We start from the raw sequence: 26441 nt of genomic DNA, 5'->3' as shown, positions 1-26441 counted from the left end.
TCTTTGTGTTTATGACTTAAAAAAAAAAAGGCAAAAAGAAACAGTGTTGTAAAAGTTAAGGTGATGAGAAAAGCCTACGACCACTGTATCATGAGCAGCTCGCTCATGCAGCCAACAGCCAAAGCGTAGCGCGCAAAGAGCACACAAATAAAGAAATCAAATCACAATCCATTACCTTTTTTTTTTCTCTAACAAAGAAGTACTATTAAACCCAAACATTACTTGCCTCAGCTTAGTTATTATTTTATAGGTTCAGCTAGACATCAGGCTAGAGCTGCTGCCTCCCTGGCTTGCATCGCGAGCATATGCTGCGCAGAACACATCCCGCAAGCTCGGCAGATCCAGGCGCTATTTGTTCCGCACCGCACAGATGGCCTCAGCAAATGCACAGCAAGCGCGATGCTCCCCGAACGCACGGCACTGCTGCACGTGTCTCCTGGAACTGATGCGCACGTGGGCTGCGGGCATGCCTGGGACTCCAGGCAGCTGAGCTGCTGCTCCGTGAGGCTGATGGGTGACGGGAGGAAAAAAACAACAACAAAAAACCCAACAGGAAAAAAAAACAACTAAACAAATAAAAAAAAAAACACCACAAAAAAAAAAACCCCAAACAAACCAAAAGATAAAAAAACGGTAAATGCTTCTTTTTCCACAGTGAAATTCGAAGGAGAATTTGGGAAATTTAGATCTATATGAGAATCAAATCAATAACACATTTAAATGGGAATTACAGTGTTCCAACGGACGAACTTCACGAAGGAAAGAGCTGGCAAAGGGAGGATGCAATCCTTGTGCTTCGCTCTTACGAGGCCAACGTGATGGTGGCCAGCACTAGAAAGTCCCTTCTGCTGCGGGTGCATCTTCAGCCCAAAGAGCTTTCACACCGAACTTTCTAATTAAAGTATCAAATTCAGTGATACAACACTAGAGAGTAACATGAGACAAAACCTTTACATGGTGATTTTTTAAGCATGAGAAAACCAGAACATGTAAATCCACCTTTTTCACTCGAGAAGAGGCTTTTGGGGATTGTTCCTTGTCAGCCTAAAGCTCCTAGTAGACTCTGGCATTCCCAAATCCAGCACTGGCTCTGTAAGATGTCCTACGGTACTCACCGTTCCAAACAGGGTTATTCACTGCATGGAGAGAATTCAATTATTAACAAATAGCACTGGGGAACAGGCAAAAAAAAAACCCTAAACCAAGCTGGTTCGATATTACTGGAATTCCATTTAATAACACAGCTGGAAACAATTTGGTGGTAACTCTTTCAGTACACGGCATTCATCCTCTCTGACCGTGCCACCCGATGAACGACTGCCATCCTTACAGCCACATGAACGTCTCCCGTGATTCAGACAGAGCGATCTTCTCTCTGTCTCGACCTTTAGCTCTTCCTTGACCCAGTGAATCTCTTCCACCGCACGAGAACCTGTCGTTGGCACCCACCAAAGTTTTAACACCATTAGTTGCTATCTAACACAGCTATCCATGAAACACAATTCAGCCCTTCCAGATTTTCGTTTGAATTAGCTGAAAAACTGGGACAAACAGTGCGTACCGCTAGATCTTGTCTCATCACAGGTGGGCTATCTCAGGTTAATTGCGGTACGTCGCCATCGTACGCCATGTGCTTCCTGTGAGACATCTCTCACCGGTCTGTTTGACAGACTGGAAAGGCAGTTTTTATAGATCTACAGATCAATCCTCATGATCACGCAGTCTTGCAGCCGTACTGCTCGCCCCACACCTATGCCTCTGCCCAGACTCCCGTGTGTTTTAATACAAAACCTTTCTATTTATCAGCTATAACAAAACTATCACGGTCCCCACGTTAAATCAAGGCAACTGCTGTATTTCATCTATCACGCTTGTACAGGTAGGATTTCCATGTCAGAATAAGAGAACAGCTTTAACAGGATCATGTAAGTAAAAGGGATTAGATATTTTATGGGAGAGAGAACAGCACGCACTGATACAAAACTCCATGTACTGCATGGGGAAAGTTTACAAATTTAAAGCAGATCCAGGTTAAGCACAAAATGGAGGCGTCAGCGCTGTCAGGGGAGCCACGGGAGAAAATGCTGAATGCAACGGCAGTTTTGCTCACTGGCTTCAGCGGGGTAATTTTTTTCCCCCTAACTTTCAGAACAAACAAATTAGCAATTCATACCACAGATGTCACAAGTTATAAAGGAAATTAATGCAACAGTCTAACTGAAATGAGGCTGAGTGAAATGCTATTATTTTCCCTGTGGACTCATACGTCCACACACCGAGTTCTGCTTTGTGAAGATAATATCCAGCAACTGCTCAGCAGAGCTTAAGAAAAAAAAAATATCTAAAGCAATTCTGCTTTTTTGCAGAGATGCACTTGAGTGTTGGGTTGGGTTTTTTATAAAGATGTAATACGGAAGGATTTGGTATAAGTTTGTCATTGGCAATATTCTAGTTTTCTCCCAAGGGCTTTTATTCCATGTGTTTTTCCTAACACAAATAATTAATTTGAAATCCTGACTAACAATGAAACAAACTCTTGTAAGTTAGAAGTGCTGAATGTCTAAAACCTACGTCGAGTGCATTGAGTGTCAAATACGAAGCAGGGTGAAGGACGGGAGTCTAGTGTGCTGCCTGCGTATTCATACAAAACGATCAACAGTTTTAGTCTATTTTCAAATTGCTTATTAGCAGCTCTGATGTTGGAATTTAAAATACATTTTATATGCTGGATGAATAAATCACATATGCCAGCATAAATTTTTCATGATTTCTTCATAAATCCCTCATTTCTTGTTGTCAGTTGTCTTGGCAGAAACTAAAATACACGAAGCTGTAAAAACATCAGTCTAATTTAATTAAGACAACTGTCTGCTGTCATCAGGATTTGACGAGCGCTGGGCGGTGCTCCACATCACCCACCACGCACGGCAAAGAGCTCAATGGCCTTTAAGAACTACAGAGAGTTTAAAAAAACCCGCATCACCCTTGACTAGCTGGTGACCGTCTCACAAGTCCCTCAGGTTTTACATTTAATACTTGTTGGTAGATTCAGATTCATTATAAACTGTGTTTTCTTTCACTTCAACACCAAATGAGTGAGTGGGATTTCCACCTTCCTCAATCAAGAAACAAGAGTTTACTGACTGGTGGATTTTTTTTTTTCTCTTGGATACCATTAGACTAGACCAGAAAAGGTTAAATTAAGACAGGAGGAATGAAGAAACAGAAGAAGAGAGTCCTGAGCCTTCAGGAGAGATGAAAGCAGAGCCTAGAACATGCTTGTCAAGGAGAAGCAAGCCCCTGCTCCCTTCCTTCGCAGTCTGCCTGTATCAAAACACAGATAGGGTGAAAAATGAGCTCCGGAGGTTTGGTCTGCATACGCAGAACTGTCGTTTGAAGGAAAGCCAAACTCGGCATGCATCTGTATAATTTCATTGCTACACTAAGGGACCCCAGCACTGAATTTGGCAAGGAGCAAAAATGCAATGAACCCTCTCTACAGCCCCTGAGCAGGGGTACGTTTGCTTCTTGGCACTCCTGCAGCAGAAACATTTGGACAAACTGGAAAAGAAGAGGAATAATTCTTAAAAAAAAAAAAAAAAATCCTCAGATGCTGTCAAAAGCACGGAAAATTACAGGTTTATGTGGATCAGCAAAACTCTAGAAACCATACGAGGAGCGGCTGAAGTCCCTTGGTCTGTTCAGCTGGAGCAGAGGAGGCCGAGGGCAGCCCTCATGGCCTCTGCAGCTCCCTCCCGAGGGCAGGAGGAGGGGCAGGGCTGGTCTCTGCTCTCTGGTGACCAACGCCAGGCCCCGAGGGAACGGCAGGGAGATGTGTCGGGGAGGGTTAGGCTGGGCATTAGGGAAAGGCTCTTCCCCCCGAGGGTGGTGGAGCCCTGGCACAGGCTCCCCAGGGAGGCATCACGGCACCAGCCTGGCGATATTCAAGCAGCACTTGGCCAAGGCCCTCAGAGACACGGTGTGAATTTGGGGTGCCCTGTGCAGGGACGGGAGTGCGGCTCGATGGTCCCTGCGGGTCTCTTCCAGCTCAGGGCATTCTGGGATTCTGTGGCTAAGAAGCAGTATCTTCTGGGATCAATATGGTGGCAAGCGCTGAATGCATATGTGGAAAGCCTAAGAAGTGCTTGCTGCTGTACCAAAAGAGGAAGGTACATCCCAATATGAATGCATCAGTCAGATAATAACTATAAGATGCATCTTAAAGAGGGAAATACTTTCCTTAAGAAAACTTTTCCTTGAGAAAACACGACTTAAGTGGTTGTGGTATTTTACAAGCACATTGTAAAAATAGTTTGACAAATGAAAAAGTATACAGAGTTCACGAAGAACTTATATAAAACATGTTTGGTTTTGACACTTGGCAATTTTATTTTTATTTTTAAAAATTAAACATGGTTTCTGGCTCCAAAGATGCAAAACAGCCCAGCAGGAAGAACATGAGATAACAATGTGGGAGGGAGAGTGAATACTCGCAAATACATCGTAGTATCGCACCTCCTTTTAAAATCCCACTGACAAAAACATGTAACTAAAATTCTTTCCATAAATGTTTCTGTTTGGATATCTTTATAAAGTGAACTGTCAGAAAATTATCAACTATGTTCTACATCTTCTTGCACACTGCGGACATGACTGGGCCCGCAAAAGGCAAGCCACAGAAAGTAATACATTTTATCAGAGCCAAACACAGAGAGCAACAAAAGCAGTGATTACCGAATCCTTCACTTCTCAGAAGGAAATTTCAGTCTTAAGAAATAATTAATGGCATAAAGGTAATTTTTTAAGTTTTCTCTTAATACGGGATCATCTTTTCCTCCCACAAAGCTATTGCTGTTTGACTGCAACACTAACCAAAATTTATTTCCACATGTAACATGAGAAAAAAAACAAAAAAGAGAAATAAAAACCAGGGAGGGTGGATGCAGCTGTTACAGCCTTCCCCGTTTCATGGCCTGCACACTCCATCCATCCAACCCACATGCAATACACCCTTGCGAAGGAGGAGTTTGATGGGCGCTCGTCGCTACGCACAAGACCATCCGGTGGAGTAAACTCCCAGTGTTCTGGAGGACAAGTTGACTCGCCCCGTGCTGCAACGCATCTCAGCGTGCATGTATCAGAAGCAGACTTCCCCTTGCCCTGCGCACTCCCACCTAACGGCTGCGGCACCTCGATCCCAAGTTTCCTACCAGAGGACAGAGCAACATCAGTGTGGATCTGACACGAGCCCCGGAAAAGCAGCAGCGACCGTGGGCAAGCGTCAGGGCTGACGCTCCAACAGCACAGAGGAACTCCACGGTGTGCCCCACGTTTGACGCCGCGGTGTGTAACCTGCACAGTAACTTCAATGGGGAAGTTCATATTCTACTCTGCCTCTTCCTCTTAACACTTATGTTTCTTACGCTCCCTAACCACAGCACTCATGAGCACATGGACTCAATAGTTTTAATAACCTGCCAGATTAAGCTCTTTAAAGCAATACTGACCATCCCTTCCATCCAGAAGACCACATAATGTGTCCTGTTAACAGGGCAGAGCTGCTACCATGGCCCCCTGCCCCTTCCACAACCAACGGCACACATGCATATGTATGACCGCATAATAGCCAACGGCCTCCCCCACCGACAGCAGCCGGTGGGATACGAATCACCTTTGCAAACTGCTCGCGTGTGGTTTAGAGACACAAGATCACGGCTGAGATACAGGGAGCAAGGCTCTCCCTCCAGCATCCTACCTAGGCCACGCTGCCCATCACATCCCATCGGTATCCACTTGGCCCAGGTCAGGGGAGCGATCCCCACGCTGGGAACTGGCCACAGCACATGAGATACAGCCCTTGCACCAGCCCAAGGCTTTAATGCTGGCTCTACACCAGCTGCAGAAAGACAGATGACACCTGAGCCAGCATAAAGCCTGCCAAATCAAATTAAGCTGTCAAAAAAATTACCAAATTTAATCAGGCAGATGATATTGTACTAAATGAGTGCTTTGTGCTACAGAGCGGCGGTGGTTTTCACCCAGTTGTGGTAGCTCTAAAATGAACTTTAGCGAGTTGTCACAACGCAACTGGAGATAGCGGGTTCGGGGGTCAGCAGCTTCGGTTTTGGCTGTGTCTCTGAAGCTACTCGCAGGGATCCTTTTCATCCTACTGGTAATCATACTGACCTTAAAAATTACAGTTTTCACACCTTCTGGAGCAACCATGTATTTATTTAAATTTTTCTATTTTACTGAAGTTGCTGGCAATCAGCAAACAACTCCCACAAAGGCAAGGCTGCAATGCTCTTGCTGAGTCTGAAGGTGAGGGCTTAGGCAAGATAAACAGCCAAGCGGGGGTGGGAAAGGTCAGCGGAGGAACGGCAGAGGCATTTCCAGAGCTCAGTCCTTCCAGCAGCCAGAGCGCCAGAGGGCTCCGGATGCAGGCTGCGAGCGCGGGCAGGCTTTGGAGGGAGACAGGAAAGTGTTAGGTGCTGGCCTGCAACAGGCAGAGGGGGAAGCTTTTCCCATACGTGGCAGGAAAAAGATCTGAAAAGCTGGGAGATCAAAGGTCCTGTCACTGGCAGAGCAAACACAAGTGTATCCTTCAAGACACTGAACAGTAAATACCCTTAGCAGCTCAACAGGCATTTGACAAACGTATATATACAACGAATTTGAAGAAAGAAAACATTTACTTTTAATACCTTTCGTATTACTGTTTTTAAGTCTCCAAATGAAAAACATCTTGGAAGTTTAAAGCTCACCCATTCAAAGAACAGGAGTTGCACCAAAGTATTTGGCAGTACGTGACCCAGCATTAGTATTTTCTAACACAAATGACTACCTGTACGTTAAGGATGCTCTCATTTTGGTAAATGGTGAAAAATAATGCATTTACCTATCATTTCAATCTGTTCATCCCAAGATCAGTCAGCACGCCTGTTTCACTAGCTGCAACAGTGCCTGCTTAACTGTAACACAAATGCTTATGATGAAAAAGAGAGGAACATCTGTCAAGAGTGGCTTAGCTAAATCTGTGCCTGCTATGCCATTAAGAGACAGAAGATGACTTCTGAGTCCTCATATTCAGTGTTATAAACCTTTGTACTGGTGATAGCCAATGATCTGGTACCTCTTTTCCCCTTAAATATACTTTAAACTCTTATTGTCCTATAATCACACATGCTCATACAATCTGTTATGTCAGAGCACAAATAATTTTCCTTTTTTTAAAAAAAAAAACTAGTTATTACTACACTGGCTGAGCTTTCTTATACTTGAACTGTAAAAGCTTGTTTTCTAGAAGCTGTTCATGAAACACTTCTGATCCTAAAATTTAATAACCCCAGAAAAGGCCTGACTGGCTTTTTGCACATCAAGGCTACTGCTCGCAGAAGCCAAAGTGCTACATAATTGTCAGTCATTCAAAAAGACGAAAACCCAGAAAAGGAACATGTTGGCAAGTTAAAAGCAACCAGGGCTTTAGGGTACACTTTACCAAAATTATATTAAATTCCTAACTGTGCTGGTCAAGATTCTCGTGAATTATTAAAAAAAATACATAAACAGCAAAGTACTATTTTATAATACACACAGTTTCTCTGTATAATGAAGCTACTCCTCCTGCCGTGTTCACTTAATATGCCACAAATGCACGGCAGAAAAATCTTGCAGCAGCAGAACTGGCATTTGAAATGATGCAGTAAAATTACCATCAACATTCTGATATTAATTTTGTTCTTGTACAACCGCATTCTCTTTAAAATGGGCTAATATTGGCAGGAGAAGGGAACACAATTGAAATGGTGTCAAACGTGTTGGAGGCTGGAGCTCTCCCAGTGCCAGCAGCAGCACAGCGTGGGCCCAGGCGGGACACCAACGGGCACTTCTGGACACCTTTCACCTACAAAGCAACTCTTTTGGCTCTACAAGACAAGAAAATGGGAAATCAAGATTTTGGCACGAGGCTTGGAGTCACAAGGGCTGGGCTGTTCTGACAAGCTGCCTTCTGAAACACAACGGCCTGCAAGCAATCAGAGCGATGGTATAGCTTGGCTCAACACAATGAAAGACTTTCTCCAGGCACAGGAAGCCGAGAAGCTTCCCCACGTCACCGATTCACCCTTCCTTGTCCACGGGCTTGTCTGGGCCAAAGGAAAGTGGCTCAAAACATTATTCCTTCCACTTCAGGGAAAGCTTTTTCAGCTTGCCACAGTTAAACGGGCACTGGTATTTCCAGATGAAAAAACAATTCAGCCCAGAAGGCTGCGTAAGATTTCTTTATATGTTATCAGTTGCAATTTTTCACCAAATCCTGGCAAATCATAGAATCACAGAATGTCCTGAGCTGGAAGGGACCCACAAGGATCATTGAGTCCAACTCCTGTCCCTGCACAGGACAAATCACATGAGATTTTTGAAAGGGCAGAGAGTAAAAGGATACAGCTCTGTATGCTGTGTCAGTCCTAAAAGTCATATCCCAGGCAAAAAAAAAAAGGAAAAAAATAATGAACAACCTTTAATAATTCTCAAAGACTTATAACCGGAGGTATTCTTTACACCTGGACCAACATAGCTAGCCTCATTGGCTCAGTATGGCAAGGATAAACCTCTCCAAATCTGCAGATTTTGTGCCTCTCATCCCTCTGGTTTAAAGCCCCCTGACTCCTCATACCACCACCAAGAAATTTTTGATGCGTTTCTTGAGCGACGGCTCTTGAGGTTGGCAACAGAGCTTTTTCTGTTCCCCAATACTGCTGTATCACAAAAAGGTGACTGACAGAAGGCAGCCAGAAAGAATATCCTGGGAATGTTACGGATATTGATTTGACGATGGAAAGTAAATCAACAGGAATCAACGCACTACCGTGTTTCCTGCGATGGCTGTTGATACCTAAGGAGAGGGCCACCTACTCAACTCTCTTTTCCTTTGCAGTATTATAACTCTCTGTCTCAGAAGACATTCCTATCGCAAAGGGCTTTCTCTGACACTGCTGCTGGCGGCCTTGCTCCGTGCGGGGGCAATGGCAGCCCACCTCTGCTCCCGCGTCCGCCCGCCCCGGTGCTCGGCGGGCCAGCTACTCCCCTTCCCCACGGGAAACCCTCGGGAGAGCAAAAATTCCCACTTACCTGAAATTCAACAGGCTTGGGATTTTCCCTCTTTGTTTGGAAGAAGGGAAGGGGCATGAATCTCTTTAGTTCTGATGTTTTCTTTAAATAGCAATTAAAAAAAGTATTACTTAAAGAAAATTGAGCTATTGGTTATAGTGGAGAAGTAAATAAAATGCTTTCTGAAATACAACGGATCAGCCAAAAGGCCATTTTCTCTCCCACCACTAAGTGCTGAAAATAACCAAGTCACTAATTGATGGTCAAAGCCGTGGAATTTACAATCCAGTTTCAAAGCAAACGACAGAAATCTTCATTACATAGTAACAGCCAAGAGAAGCATTTAAGCCTGAACTTCCATTTATAATATACAAATAAGCATTTTTTGTTACTTCTAAAGACTGAAATATTGGGGTTTTTTAAACACTGGAAGAGGAAAAGATTAATAAAAACTCAAGTGTGAAAAAGCAGCGCATAATTCACTCACTAGATATTTTTAAATGTGCCAGAGTTCTAACTTAAATGAAGCTGACATGGAAAAATAATGATTTTAAGTGAAAATTGCTACACCTTCCACGTTAAAAATAGACATCACATGACACTAGCTTTTACTGTTAGTAAAAATGAAGTCCTGCTAACATGCTTTTTGATTTAACACCTTCAGCTTCATTTAATTACCTACCTCATGCTGCTGCTTTTATAAGAAACAAGTACTCACACATTCTTGTTCACGCCATACATTTTGTGCCAAAAAAAAAAGAAAAAGGAAGGAATTTCGTATTTGGAAACGTGATGCGAACAGCACCTCATGCCGTTGTTTAAACGTGCAGAGTGGATGGATCCAGGCAGCTGCCCCAGAGCACAGGCTGCCTGGCAGGGCACCAGAAGTTCAATTAATAACTGGAAGAGCACCTTCAGGCGGGTTCAGGCATCCTTGCATACACGCCGCACACACCCCGAGGTCACCTCCTGTGCGGTAAGGTAGTACCTTTTCCCCTGCTACCAGAAGTACGGTCATTTGAAGCTGCAGTTAGACGCGGGACCATCAGAAGCGTCACTCAACAGCGTGGCACGGGGAGGGACCCTGCGTCAGGGCGTGCGGTCCTTCTGCCGCTCCAAGGGCGGGCAAGGACAGCGCGCATGGGGAAGGGCTCCACTCTTCCTGGCTGACGGCCAGTGCAGTGGCATGGGAGGAGAGGACTAGATGCCGTCTGGCTTTAACCCTGCTCCCGGCAGAGCGGCATGCTCCTGCAGAAGTGATGCTCCGCCAGCCCCGGACCGCCCTGCCTCAGCCCCACGGAGGAGGGAGAACCGGGACGCTCCTAAAGGGTCGTTGGACTCCCACCACCTTGACCATTTTCTCAGTCTTTGTGGGTTTTTTTGCCACATTTATGACTGATGCTGAATTTTTCCTGTGGAGCAATCACTTCTCCGGGCAGACCCACGAAATTTGGTGCTGCAGGGAGGGAGGCTGATCTGGCACCAAAACTGAACGCGGGGAGCCAGGTGAAGCGGAATAAAGCTGTGAGGCGCGTGCTCCCAAAGGCTTCGTGAAATGAGAAAGCAAATATTCATATGCAGCTTCATCCCAAACACCCACACTGGTACGATAATGTGAATTCAAATATTCGTGCTCTGACCTCCCTCAACCTTATGTACAGGTTAACTTTGAATATCTACGCACCACGGTCTTTTGAGTGAGCTCAGACAGCAAAAGAGAAAAAGAACTTTAGAATTATAAAATACGATTTAAAATCTAAAACGACAGTCAGGGTTTTTTCAGTCATCATTAGAAAACTTAGAATCAGAAAATTTTAAATTAAAGGAACTCTTCCACTAAAGATCTATCTGATTAAATGTAATCTGCCAAGGGTTTCTGCTACTCCTGAAACAATTAAAGAACAAACCAGACAAACAAAAGCATGTAACGACCTATTATTATCCACTATTCGGTGCTGAATATATTGAATTCTTCTTGAACGGCACCATCTGATAACCAAAAAATATCATAAAAATCAAACTGATAAATCTATTGGTTGGTATAATACGCTCATGAGTACAATCATCACAAAGTATTTTAAAGTCAACCTAGGTTTAGGTTCTAGGAGGGAAAATAATATCCAAGTAATTCTCTTCCATTTGAAATTAATTTGGCAATGCTTCTTCAGATCTCATTTAGACTCTTACCAGAGAATTATCATGACACATAGTCTAATAACCTCTTGTAGCTTTCTTTCAAAACATGATATTAAGCCCAGGAGTTCTTAACACTGTGTATGTGCGAGTTGGGAGAAAAAAAAAGTGCAAGTATCCAGAACAGTGAATTGGCTTTATTAGTATCTTGTTAAAAACAAAAGAACCCACACGTCCCCAGCATACTGGATGATGATTCCAGAAGCTGAGGAAGGGAAAGCCATTTGCTACATTATCTTGCGTTTGCTTATTGTAACCATCGAGCCAAGCTGCTACTTCCGCTCGGGTGCACAGAGCTCCTGTGCCCTATTTTTTCTTTTAAAGTATCCCATTTCTGAGCCACTTTCTGAAAATGACAGACTGTGAGGTGCCTCTCAATTGCTCGCTCATTACCTCTTTGCAGAACAAATATTTAAGAGTTGGGAAAACATATCAAGGAAGATGACCAGCAGGGCAAACCCTTGGTTTAGTAGCTACCCCTACCCGTGAAGCCCCATGAAATACTCTGTATGTAAAAGCACAGCAGTAACATGCAAAGTCCGCTGGACGAAGTATTATTCTAAATTCATGCATGTCTTTACAGTTCTCAAGCTTCGTAAGATACATGTAGCATTCAAAGTGTCTTGAGGGGATTAAATCTGCCACCACTCAAAGGAGGACAAGCAGTTAATGAACAGGAATAATTGCAGGTCTAAACCTTAGGACCATCTTGTTACTTAAAACTTTGCAAGGAGCCAAAAATAGCAAAGGTTTTCTAACAGGAGAAGAAAAAAAATCTCAAAAAAACTTAGTTCACTTTTTTCCCCCTTCATATCTAAAACTTGAACTCAGGAACACCAGCAGTTGGGATCATTTTATCCCTATGTGTTTCCTTCTAGTTCAGGAAGAGATGTTCTCCCCAACATGCAATTCTTTTCTTTAAAGTCACTGTAATTTTCTTGTGGCAAATAAAAGGCTTAAGTGTCACAGAATAGATCAGAAATATTTTGAGAAGGTGTTAACTACAATTGAGCAACGAACGTGTGCGTATTAGTCTAACGCGCCAGGGTGATATTTTTGAAGTGAGTGATGAATAAGGATCATTCTCTCCCCAGCAAAATTAAACGCACCATCTCCCTTGGGCTTTAGGATGAAATACAACTCCAGCAGCCTCCACCTGATTTGACAGAGATGGCAGGGTACCCAGGCCCACGTTCCCAGGAGGAGAGCAAGTGCCGTCCACGCTTTAGGGACAGAAAACGGGTTTGTCAAAGGAAGCATAACGCTAAAAGACAGAACAAGCGGAGTCACAGCAGATGCTCGACACAGTCACCCAGCCCAAGCCCACCTTCCTCGCTGCAGGATGCCTTCACCAAAAAACAAACACGCGTCTTCAAACATATGAAAACCATATTTTAGATTAAATAATAACGATTAAAATGGTAACTATTTTAGTACTGGAAACCATTCTTCCACCTCGAGACCCCAGAAGAGATTAATCACGATACAAATAGACGGGGACCACTCAGAGAAGCAGCAGATGCTTTCGGGGTGGCTGGGAGGGGGCTGCACCATCTCACCCCTACATCCTCCGCGTTGGCAGCTTCACCGGCGCAAAGGCTGCTGCTCAACTTCTCTAGGGTAAGCGATCACGATTACAGAAATAAAGGAGAAAAACAGATCCATTAATTCCAGTGTCCTGCCAACCCCCCTACTGTTCATCAGTTCTCAATATGCCACCTATGCCAGCCACAACATTTCTTACTCGTAATGGCTGGGATAAAGTAACCGCTGCGGGGGATGCTTCCTCTCCACCAAGGGAAAAGAGCACCCGCTGAAACATATTCCTTCAAGGAATCTCAGCCTTTTGAGTGAGGAAAAAACCCCGTGTTATTTTAAACATAGCCAAGTACATTCATTTTACTCCCAGGTCCAGTTAATTTGACAGGTACAATACTAAACCAAAAACTCTGCAAGGTCTTTACTGAAAAGGTCAGTACATTATGCAACGAGGTTTTATGGACAGCAAAAAACGTTCCCTCTATGTGCAGAAACTGAATCTTTATATAATTTATGAATGTGTCTATTTTATTTAAAGATGAAGACCAATCTTTTGGGCACCTGAGTTAATTTTGAAAACTGGCTCCTAAGGAAGTTCCACACTTGGAAAATTTTTATCCTCAATCTATACATGATAAATAGTGGGAGGTTTTTTCTATACACAGAAATGTTTGGCACTAAAGAATAACAAAATTGCTCCAATTTGAATTGAATTGCTCATTCCATCCCTAAATAAAAATCTTTTGTTGTTCAAGTTGCATGTCTGGACTCTTAAAACTCTCTAAATAAGAAAGCACAGAATCCTACAGGAAATGTATTAACAGTCAGGAAAAGTACCACCAATTCCTTCTCATCAAAGCTTTTCCTACTGTTCAGACTCTTCTTGAAAGAAACCACGTATTCCTTCTCCTCTTAAAAATATAATTGCATTCAACCACTCTCCTCATCACAATATCCTATTTGGAAATGTAAAACGGTTACCGTATTCTGTAGCAACACATACTGAGTAAATATGTTAATGATCGGTGCCCCAGTTATAAGTGCAACCTTTAAGTCACGCCTACTAATAATCTCTGTGAACATGGCAGTAACGCAGGCTCGAACGCTGTACATAGGCAGGGGTTTTGGAAAATGAAGCCATGATTTCCAAGTTTTTTCGTCCTTCCTCCTGCCAGCCCATGTGTCCAATATTACTCGATAGCCTGGAAAACTGCGTTGTGTCCCTGCGTTTTCTGGAGTTTTCTATCCAGAATCCTTGTCATCCTTCCGACCACTTCCCCCCGTTGTGAAAACCACACCTCCATCCATTGTAGCTTGGGACGGATTTTAAATAAGAGCTTCTGCACTTGCACCTAATTTGACTGATGCAACTCGACTGGTCAATTATGTGAGTGCAAAGAGCCTATTTTCATGCATTTATTAAAAACATTTGTGTTTTTGTCTCTATATGCCTGTAGAAAGCCTAGCAGAATCCTGCAATTAAGCAAAATTTCAATAATCTAAAAACCAATTTTATTTTGGCTTTGGGTTATGTGTCAGTAAGAATAACTCTCAGGCAACTGAAGCCTGTACTACATTTTAAGGTTCACAGTTACACAAAACTTGCTTCAGTTCATAACTGCTTCAGTGTCTGCACGCTATTGATGGATGGTCCCGTACATAGCTGAAGTTAATTCTGAAAGCACAGTATAGATCTGACAGGTACTGCTATGACAACCATGGAGCAGAACAGCCTACATTTCCCTGGAAGCTCCAAAAATAAACATGTACAAGCCACTCCAGCAACAGTAAAAAGGTACGTGTTTACCAGACGGATGTCCCTGATTCTCCTTCCTCCTGTCTGCAAGGTTCTGTTTTGTTTTCTTTTGCACACAGTAAAATTAATGAAGGTTCTGGGCTGGGTTTTCAGGAGGAAACACACCTCCACCCACCCACCAAAGCCAATGCAGCACCAGTGGGGAGCAGGTAACACCCACCAGATTCCCTCTGCAAGGCAAGATATATTTCCTCTGGAAAAAAGTACGTAGGCACAGGAAACCTCATTCTCACTGAGACGCATCTCATCCCTTTTTCTCCAACTTCAAAAGGCAAAATAAGCAGGTATTTTATGTAAATATGGACATTAGACACAAAAAAAAATAGAACAGAAAACATCAAATTCATTTTTCATAGGCCACTCAGCTTCCACTGGCACAGCTGCGGATGAAAGTAGTAGCTACAAATGAATATATCATAAGGTCTACCAAAGGAAGACATTGTCTCAAGTGCCAAAAGTAAGACCAAAGAGTAAATTATTTTAATTTACAAAAACGTAGAGAGGAACTGTTTTCATGTTCCGAGTTATGTGTTTAAGAGGAACCTAAGTTTAAGCTTGTCAGGTTACGACAGAAGTTTAGAACGACTTCAAAACATTTCTGAATCATTTCTAAACATGATCTAGAAGGGAAAAATATAAACAATACAAAATCCCTGCTTTTTCAAAAACTGCTTTTTCAGTTAAAACTTCTCGAGCGCGTTTTCCTGCAGGAGATGCCTGGAATGAAGCCTCTGCCTCCAAAGCTCTCCTCATCCCTACCCTGAAACACAGGAAAACCCCCTGACTCCTCGCAGCTATTAAATACAGCTTGCGAAGTTTATCACAGAGCGCTGCGTGACAGAAATACCACCGTGGCTGAAGATCAGGCCTAAATTTCATTATCAAGCACCTGGCGGATTGCTACAAAGCGGCTGCCACAGTAGCTGTCACCACAGCTGATAAAAACGCTTCCTTTTAATCTAGTGATATCATGCCGTTACCTTAATAGGGATAACTCTTCCTGAAAATCTTTAGACATATAAACCTTATGGCAGAAGTAACTTAAAGGTGCCCAAGTACCTTAAACAGAACTATTAGCGATTTCCAACGGCAACATTTAAAACTACAAGTAGCATTTTCTTTTAAAGTTGACTTAGCTCATCCTTATTTTTAGGCACCGTGATCACAAATACGTTTAGTAACCACTTGCCAGGGGTTTCCCAGGCTTCAAAATTCTGAGGCAGGTGGTGGAACAGCAAAGGCAGGGGATTCCCTGCTCGGACCGCCTGGCGAGGCACAGGGCCAGCCTGTACCAAACTGGCGCCGCAGACCCCACAGACGTGCTGCTACCTGCCACTGGGAAGCAAACCTCCTCGTCCCAGCCCAGCAGCCACCACCCAGTACAGAGTGGGAGGGCTCCCTCGACTCTGTGGAGATCATTTAGTCTATTCTTAACAGATGCTTGTCAAACTGTTTTGAAATACCTCTGCTGCTGGAGACTTCAGAACCCCCGAGCAAGCCACCGCAGCGCTCAGTGCCAGACTATTTCCCCCAGCCTCGAACTTGGCTGTTTCTTGCTACAGTTTATGACCGATACTTCTTATTGCAGTTCAAGTCGGCTGTGCAACGAGTATTCCCATCCACGGTGCTGCAAAATTTTATGTCTCTGAAGACCATTTTCTCTCTTTCAGCCCCTCCATCTTCTCTCCTCTTTAGATTTACCCAGAAGCAAAGGCCATTTCAAGCCAATACATGGATGAAGACTTAATTACCAAATGCTATTTGGATATTCTGTCCAATCAACCACCCCCACAAGTACTGTCCCGCTAGGTGTTGGCCTTTTAGGCGTTCAGCTTTTTGGTTGAAACACAGTCTCTTGCTCTTCTAGAAGTAGCTCTTTCAATCGTAACGTGCTATGGTCTGTTATTCATTTCTGTCATCAATGGTTTTTCCATCTCTGCTGCTTGGATATCGTTGTTTACTGTAAAACAGCAGCTCATTTGGACCAAAATATGACAGTGAAATGAAAAGCCATAGCATCAGTTTGAATTTTCTGCTACCCGCTCTGACAACTTACGTCGCACAGCACCTGATGCACCTACGCTGCGACTACCGCGCCTTGCCAGGGCTATCGGCACTCGGCAACACAGTGCTGCCTTCAGCGTATTTGGTGGCAAACCAAAGGATGACATGAAACCGGGGACATTCAAAACCTCAGACTCTTAATTAACAAATTGCTTTGCTAAAGCAACAGACTCTGTTTTTAATTAAATTAGAGAAGCCAGTAAATAGAGTATTAAGCGGCACATCTACGAACAAAAAAGTAACAATTATCTCATTAGACATGAAGACTTTTGTGTTCGTTTCAGCACGATAGGTGGTAACGCAACGTGACTAGCTGTGTTATTGAAACAAAGTCACGCTGAGCACGGGAAGTAATCCTGTGCATGGCACAGCATACTGCAGGGATGGGAAAGAGAGAGCAGCCCAACGTTTTGATGCGCCGTACCAAAAACATGCACACAAAGTATGCAGAATGAGAGCAATTTCTGTGACTATTAACGAGCGGGCATATATTTATGTATTCAGGAATCCTACCAGTAAAGTGAGGTTGAAAGAAGTGTAGTGCTGAATTTTAACTAAACATGTATTTGTAAATATTCCCCGTAACGCCATCTTTCACACGCACTTCTCCGTTTCCCCTCTTCCGCCGTAGCAACAACTCTATCTCAGCCAGAATATATTAATCCACCGTTAACTACCTGGAAGCAAACCGCTGCGTGGAGAGGAGCCGCCTGGGCTGCCCCTGCCGTGAAGGTGCAGAGGTACCTCCCTCACCACAGCGGCACCACCGGCGCTTTGGGAGCTCTCTCCGCTGCACGCAGAGGGAGCTTAGAGCTCTATCTTCCAAGTAGGTATTTATTTTTTCCCTTTGTTTCACTCTACCAGATACATTTCATGCAGGGAAACGAATGAACTCATGAACATTCTGGATATAGTTAAAAATTAGCTCACTTAATTTGGCTTATGGCACAGAAATACTCGATCTGCAGCAAGACGTGCTTTGCAAGAGTGACACAAAATGGCATGCTCCGAGTTATTTCTACTGAGAGAATGCGGTAGCTTTAAAAGACATAATTTGTTCTTATTTTTTTCCCCCGTTTTCTTCAATAAAAGTTTATAGGGGTGAAAATAAATGGACCGGATGGACAAGAAGGTATTTTACAAGGCAGCTTTCTGGGTTTGGAAACCACATTAGCATCAACAGGAAAAATGAAAAGCACTCGAATCAATTCAGAAGCATTTACAAACGGGCTGGTGTAATGAAAATGAACTTGTAAATTGGAGAGGAATAACCCCCTTTAGCACTTCTGCAGGTATTCATAAACACCAGAAAGTCTTGAAAAACGTTTTTGTTTTTAACTTTAAATACTACTCAAATATTCTACGGGTACTGAGGTGATTCAGTAAGAATCAAAGATCTTAACACCTCATCTCATTTCTGCTTCTTCAGGACTTAACGTTCAGCAGGGGAAAATGACAAGACTGGTTTTAAGGATCAGAAAATCAAAGCCCCTACCCCACCTGCGCACCTCTGCATCGCACTTTGTATTGCTCCGTATTTTCAGAGTGAGAAACTGCCTGGTGGGAATACCCCTGTGCTTTAAAGAAAAACCGGTGGGGCGGGAAAGGCTTTTTCTACACTTTTGCTCTTTCATTTCTATGGCCATAATTCCACAGTTTAAAAAAAAAAACAAAAAACACAACAAAACAAAACAACAAAAAAACCCCAAACCCAAAAATCAAGGTCAAATCTCCACGCAAATGAACACCAAGACGTCATCTGACAGTATTGTGAAGATAATGTAAGGAAGACCCGTCTTCTTTACATCAGGGGGAAGAGTCACGGCAATATTGCTCACACCACTGTAACTGCCCTGTGACTGATTAACTGGCGTTAATAGACCTGATAACCCAGACCTTCCCATTCATATTTCAATCTTTTAAAAAATCCAGCAACCTCCTGTCGAAAAGGACGCCAGGTAACATACGCTGCAAGGGTTTCCAAAGCACCTGCAACACGACTCTCGAGAGAGCTGGAGTCCTTGGAGCAAAACAACTTTCGAAACATAAAAAATAAATAAAAACCAGGAAACCCAAGGGGCTTTAGCTCTTCCTCATCAGCTACTCTCAAAGGGCTCTTCATTTAAAAGAGCAGGTGCTTTGCAAGCTGCAGCCACGCAGGAGTGTGCATCCACAACCAATGGGCAGAGCTCAAAAGATGGCTGAATCTCCTAACTCATATTTATTAAGAATGGGTTTTATTAGGCGGTTAAGGAGACTTCAGAAGGCAAGATTAAAGTTACGGTGCATTTTTATAACGAGAGTACGAACTATGCTTCAGGATTTTATATACGTAAGTGCTGACAACTTTACAGCCATGGTAGCTACCAGTAAGCACAGAAGAGATTTCTCCAGGCAACTAGTAAATATAATGTTTTTTCCTTATACTTTCATCACAGTACACATAAAAGCATTTGACACACTTAATAAATGTCACAAACATAAAATATCGCACAAAGGCATGCTAAATAATGACAACACTGCAATTACTGAGCAAAAAAAAAAAGGGGTGGGGGGGGTGGGGGGGATTAGAAGCATTTACAGCCTGTCTCTTCATTACCAGGCTGACAGAATCTGGGTTAAAAATGCCCTTTCACTTCTTTCTTGTTAATACCACTGAAAATATTCCACAACATACAACTCCATGTCAGCGTAGGATAACCACTAGTTTTTGAGGTAATATGCAAAACATATTATTTATCCCCAAAAGAATACATCTAATTATTGTAAGATAGGTATCGATCCCTACTGCATCTGCAGTTTGTTCCAGAATTCTGCTTCTCCGAATGATGCCACCCAAGAGCTCCAGAACAGGCCACTAAAACACTGCCCTGCAATCTCCAATGCCAATTTTTAAATAATTATTTGCATCAGAGAAGGAAAAAAAACCCCAAACAACCTAGCTGCCGCATTGTGTTTTACTGTTTCCAAGCAACACTGTTGTTTCAGATCAAACATGAAAGTAGCCATCTCAGAAGGCTACAGCGCTTTTTCCTCTGTACTTACTTATTCTGCATCATGTTCATTATAACCCAGTCGAAGGGGTAGACATTCTTCCCAATGAGATTCTTGAACATGATGAATGTTTCCATCAGAAAATCCTAAAAAAAGAGAAAATATTTGGGAAAGACCACTCTTCTGGATTAAAAAAACATACAAGTGATAGCGTCAGTTATTAATGACTAGATTCTAAAGGTGTCTTACTGTTCCGCTTCATAAAAAAGCCATTATTCATATATAAGATACATAAATTATACTAAGGCATATTTATATATGATGTACATAAATCCTGCAAAAATTCTATTTAAAGTTTTCAGAAATGTTAACAATAGTAATCCTACATCGTAAACAAGCCACGGTATCGCTCGGGAACAAGCCCTGGTTTGCCAGGTATCCAAAGGCAGTTTCTGCTGAAAGGAATAATTTCTTCTCTCCACCGAAGTCCCGCAGCCCCTTTGTCCTTGGGCAGCGCGATGCGGCGTACACGCCGCGACACAGGCCCAGCCTACGGTGGAAAGTTGTTACAGGCATACTGGTACATGGGAAGAGAAAGAACTCAAGATATTCATGTTCAAAAAACGTGTAGACATGCCACTTGGGGCATGGTTTAGGAGACATGCTAGCGTGGGGTTGGCGGTTGGGCTTGATGATCCTAGAGGCCTTTTCCAACCTTAATGATTCTGTGATTACATTAAAAAAAAAACCCGCCCAGAGTCAGTTGATGAGTTTTCCCTCCCCTTGTGAATACGCTCCTGAAATTTTCTCTTGCCTGAAATCAAGATTATCTATTTATTAAAAACTATATGCTCCAGCTCAAAGGGGATTCAGGTAAGCGTGGTGCTGCACGTTGCCCCCGGCCTGGGGTAGGTGAGAGCAGTGGTTTGGCCCTGCCAGAACTAGGAGAGAGGCTCTCCCTAAGGGGAGTAGCAGTAATTGCTTCTGCAATTGAAAGCCTGACCCAGAACAAAGTTAAATCAGTAGCATAAACCAATTTATTTCTACACGGATATAAACAAACACCTCTTTGGAACAGAAACCTTGTGTACCCCTGCTCTGGGGGTGCCTTGCTCAAGCAGGGGGTTGGACAAGATGATCTCCAGAGGTCCCTTCCAGCCCCTGCTGTTCTGTGAGTCTGGGATTCTGTGTACTTTACAATGTAAATCATCTTCTACAATTTGGAAATCTGTAATCGTTATTTAACAATTTGAGCAATATTAAACGCTCAGAGAAAGATAAAGGGGGAAAAAAAAAAGAACTTAATGCAAGAAGTCCTTGATCCACTTCACGCAGAGATGAAAATGAACTTTTATTCCAAGGTTGGAATATTTTTTCTTTGCTACAGCTTCTCAGTAATGGTATTTATCTTGTCTATCTCTAAAATGTCAAATGCCTACCAAAAAACCTTTTCAGTGAGAAACAAATATGAAGTTACTGCCCTCATAACTATTTCTCCACGTGTGGGAGCCAGCCTCTTTGTCTCATTTTGTCTTTTGATTCGTTGTTCTTTTAAGATGTTTTCCCTGGCTCAGAAATTCACAGTCGGTGGGAAGCAGGGAGCTGCGGAGATCCTGAGGACACAACATCGAGAGCCCGAAACAACGTGAATTTTCAGGCTCTGCTGTGCTGAGCTTCCTTTGGGACGCTTTACGTCCCAGCCTCTGGTACCCAGGGAGACACCCAGGCCAAAGAGGGCCAACAGAGCATGAGCAGCCATAACAGACACATTTTAACAACAACAAAATAAGTATAACACTCATAAAATAACTCCTCGGTTATTTTAACAAAATCACTCCCAACAACACAACATCAGTAAAGATGTTTTGACATTAACAGGATTGAGATAAAATTTGGAACTGCTCGTGGTTAATGAGATGTTACTGTTGCGTAAGGCAAGATTCATCCCAGCCACACACTCTGCTGGCTCAGTTAAATGTGTCTTCATTTAAGAGATCAAACTGCATACTTTACTGCTCATTTTTCTTGTATTTTGGTAAAAGAGTTACATAATTCCTAATAATCACGTTACATATTTTGCTGCCCAAGCATCGCAGAGTGCTTCACTTGAGCGTGTGCTTCTTTACAGCTGCAGGTATCGAGTGATTTTGGTACCGATGTTGCTTCACAGCTCAGTAATTGAAACGGCAGTGGAAGTGTCACCATGGGAAGGGTCATCGCCTACCCAAGAGGGCAGGCTGGCGCTCACTGGGCCTTTTTTTCCCGTTAATATTTTATGAATACAGATGAATACTTCCCTGATTTCTTGGAGCAAACTCTACCTTATACTTCATTTGTCACCAGTTCCAGCTGTTGAGCTTCTGCACACTTTGCTGACCAAGCTGCATGTGACGGTGGATGAGTTTTCATATACTTTGTTGATGACTCACGTCTGTTACTGACCCTGGAGGTTGTGCCACGCATGATTTGACCTACTTTGCCGATTCAGCTCTACATTTTAATCTACTGATATTTACCTTTTAATACTCCTACTCTCACACAAGTACTTTCAATAATGCTCTGTAACAACTAATTTAATCATTGATCAAATAAAAAGCTTCTGATGCTTGCCTGTATTTTGTATTTGTAACATTACTCTCTTTTCCATTTTATCTTTCTTACGGAAAAGCAAACGGTTTATATGAATTAACCACATACCCTGAGCAAAACCCAGTTTTTTGGGGGGAGGGTGGGAGTGGAGGGGGTTGCTATCAGGTCTTGCTGTGCTCCTGTAGAGCCTGCTTATTTTCAGTATACCTAGAAGCAGAACAAATTGTTCTGAACATGAGAAAATGACCCAAAAACCTGTACTAAAGAGGCAAGGGCTACAACACCTGATCTCTCTCTAACTACAAATACAAATCCTATTTGATATCCCAAGGAAACAAAATTCACAATAGATGGGACCCCTTCACAATTCCCATTGGTTACAGAAAGAAAAGCCCAGCCCTGTAACTGGGTAGACAGCGACGGAGGAGGCTTGGACAATTCCACCTCCCCGGATTGCTGAGCACCACACCCCGATACACCTGTATCACTATTTATACTTTTCGTGACCTGGATTTCAGAGCGGTTCTTCAATACATTCTCAAGCTTAATAAAAATAACTAGTTAAAACATGTAGGAACTTGAAAGGAAATAACTTTAGGCAAAGTTGGTGAAAATTTCGGCTTTGCTGAGTCCTGACATAGAGCAGTCAGAAGTCAAATACGCTCAGCTACAGCTTCCCAGGACAACAGCTTAACCTCCACTGAGGTCCACCACTGAGGCTGTCTCTGGAAAGCCACTCCCCACCGTCGTGGATGGCTCTGGGTGGGCTGCCTCTGCGGGGTCCCACCACCACGGGGCATCCCCCCCCCGACTCTCACGTCACCTACGCAAGGAAGAGTCTGCTTAAGCCACAGAATCCCCTGCTCACATCAGTGGTCTACTCCTAAAAAAGTAGTCTAAGCTTGTCATGAAAGGCTGTACAATACTCACCAATGCACATACTCACACTGAAAGCCAAAGTCTAGGAGTGCAAAATATTAAAGGGGAAGAAGAAAACGGAGGTGCAGAAAATTGTCATCTAAAACACCCTACGGAGTTTGTCTTTCTACAGACTTCACTGACTCCAGGACATTGTCCTGAATGCCTTCAGGGAGGAATACTTCTGAGAGACTCCACATGGCAAAATATTAACCTTTTTTTTTTTTTTTTTTTGTCAACTGATTGTCACATATGTCTCAACTGAATATAAATTTTACCAAGTAAAAAGAGGAGAGAGATCAGTTAGTCCCAGAAATAACCTCACTGATCACAGCTGATGTTTCACCTCAGAATGATATCAGGCTTGACAGAAAGAAATTCCTCTTTGAACAGAAATACCTTAATGAACCAAAACAATATATTCTGCGGAGAGATACAAGACTGGTTTTATTGCATTCCACCTCATCTTCTCTTAGGTTTTTGAGGCCAGATAAGACCATTATAAGAATTTAAACCTGACACCTACATAACACAGGCCATAAAGTTTCCTTTAGCAGTTCCAACACCAGGCTTATGACTTCTGGTTGAGCAAGAGCACATGTTGAAGATAGATTTAAGGGTCTCCAGTGGTGAAGAAGCAACCACAGCTTCACTTAAGTTATACCTTTTTCTTGTAAATTGTGTAAGAAAAACCTATTCATTTCTGTTTGAATTCATCTGGTTTCAGGTTTAAAGCACTGTTTCTTTACACATTTGTGATGAAACAAAAAACGCTATAATACGAGATGTAGGTATCACCTCCATATGTAGAGACATTGGGTTTGAACAAAAACACTTCTGGATCTAGGCTCTAACAGGTGAGTCAAAGGGCAGTGGCTCAGAAAACTGTCAGATTATGAAGAAATAGAAAAAAAGCATGAAAAGTTAAACAAGTAGAAGTACAGAAGTAGAGAAGGGCTTTTTTTCATAGAATCATAGAAATGTTAAGGTTGGAAAAGACCTCTAGGATCATCAGGTCCAACCGTCAACCCAACACCCCCAGGCCTCCTGAACCATGCCCTGAAGTGCCACGTCTATATGTTTTTTGAACACCCCCAGGGATGGTGACTCCCCCACCTCTCTGGGCAGCCTGTGCCAGGGCCTGACCGCTCTGGCAGGGAAGAAAACTTTTTCCTAAAATCCAACCTAAACCTCCCCTGACGCAGCCTGAGGCCGTTCCCTCTCGTCCTGTCACTGGTGACTTGGGAGCAGAGACCAGCCCCCACCTCACTCCAGCCCCTCTCAGGCAGCTGCAGAGAGCGAGAAGGGCTCCCCTCAGCCCCCCCTTCTCCAGGCTAAACCCCCCCAGCCCCCTCAGCCGCCCCCCAGCACACTTGTGCTCCAGACCCTGCCCCAGCCCCGCTGCCCTTCTCTGGACACGCTCCAGCCCCCCAAGGTCCTGCTTGTCCCGAGGGGCCCAAAACTGAGCACAAACCCTAGTTTCCACCCAAACCACACAGTACCAAGGAACACACACATACAGAGCAGTTCAGTAGCATCCCGCCACTGAAGACAAGGCAAACCCCTAAGAAGGAGGATGGGCAAACTTGAACCACAGCACTGATAACAGTAAAGGAGGCCATGCTCCTGAGAGAGTTTCACGGGGCGTCATTTCTGATGGTGAAACATAAAATACTGAACAAGATGTGGGTTTCAAATTATCAAGAAATCTCATCTAGAAAGAAATACTTATGAGAACAGTAAATTCCCACTTGGTTCTCACTGAAAAGGTTATGTAAGTCTTTCTCTTAAACAGAGAAACTGGGTTGGATCTTCATCCTTTTGTCCTAAATGATGACTCAGTTTTATTTGTGTTTAAAGAAAAAAAAAAGAAAAATTAGTTTACACACTGTAGTTCCCTTTTATCACAAGACTAACTGTATATTGCCATTATACCTCCACACCTTCAATTATATTACTCATATCTTAAAGTCAGTTTAAGGTATCATTATCTACAATTAACATATTACACATTTAATGGTTTTCCAGGTTACTATGTATTTTATTTCCCATTAACATACATTATCATTTAATCAACAATATTAAAACATTAAAAAGGTACATTTTAATTAAAGATATAACAAGCATTACAGCAACTGACCAAGTTTAGCTTAGCTATCTGCTCACACAAACCAGTCAAGTGGCATAACAGTAGAAAACAAGCAGTCAAACAGTACAACGTGCTGATGGAAAATATGATTTTAACAGTCCAGAGCAATTCCAGCTATGCAATGCAAGAACATGCAGAAAGGGATAAATATACAAAAGGTCAAGACAAAAGGAAGAAGTGATTCCTCACTTGTATCCCAGCGCGCTGCGTAGCATACAAATCAAACTCTTAAAACAAGCAATTATAAATAAACCACTTGCCAAATTTCAAATACAAAATTACTCCCTTGTTTTCACCAAGAAAGATCTGACCTATGGAACCACCTTTTAGACAGCTTAGACCAGAAAAGCGAGATTTTAAAATAAACACTTTCATTGCCATTAGAATAATCACAGCTTGCCTAACCAATATTTTCTCCCTCTATTTTTCCATTACATGTTTTAAGAGCAAAGTGCTTTTACCTCTTTCCGTGTAAAACCCTGTAATCTGTTTGCCTTTTTCAGAGCCAAATGGTTCAAACCACTTCAAAAGTACAGAAATACTACAGAAATACTTGGCTTGATTAATATTAGTGCTCATGCCTTTTCTGTGTTAAAAATGTTATTTTCAGTCCCCTATCTGCATTTAGCTTGGGAATGGTTTGTTATTCACAGAAAACCCGACTGAAGCGAACTATCCATGGAAGCGCTCTGAGATCCCGAAGCAGAGCAACTGGGGAGGAACCCTTGCAATACTGTGATGTTCATCTGCAGTTGGACTTTGTCTTCACTCTCTTGTATTATCATTACTTAGTAACGCCAGATCAGGCACAAATAGATGGAGCACCAGAGGCTCTAGCACCTTACATGAAAACTGGCGCGGGGCAAAGAGCTCAAATCTTGCAGAATATAAGCAGAAGTAAGAAGAACAAAAATTAAAGACATAAAGGAAAACGGGACAGTCCAAACACAAAGAAATTACACAAAAAGACCCGGGGTTCTGTTACGTTGGGTTTGGAAGGAAGAAGAGAACCTAAAGGGTACCCTGAAGACTAAAATACAGGGGAAAGCTGCCTAAAACACCTAAGAGAAC

General features: G+C 42.9%; 1 protein-coding gene across 2 annotated transcripts in view; it reads right to left on the bottom strand.

Moving 5' to 3' along the window:
* The window catches only part of DOCK1 (dedicator of cytokinesis 1), a 316638-nt gene that overhangs the window by 105962 nt on the left and 184235 nt on the right, over positions 1–26441 (bottom strand). For both annotated transcript variants that reach the window (XM_064464378.1, XM_064464379.1), the window contains exon 29: positions 19766–19860. In XM_064464378.1, coding sequence (XP_064320448.1) covers positions 19766–19860 — 95 coding nt within the window. The remainder of the gene's footprint in view (positions 1–19765; positions 19861–26441) is intronic.

Source organism: Phalacrocorax carbo, chromosome 12 (genome assembly GCF_963921805.1).
Source record: "Phalacrocorax carbo chromosome 12, bPhaCar2.1, whole genome shotgun sequence".
NCBI lineage: Eukaryota > Metazoa > Chordata > Aves > Suliformes > Phalacrocoracidae > Phalacrocorax > Phalacrocorax carbo.
The sequence above is the reverse complement of the archived record's forward strand: the minus strand, read 5'-3'. Positions and strand labels throughout refer to the sequence as shown.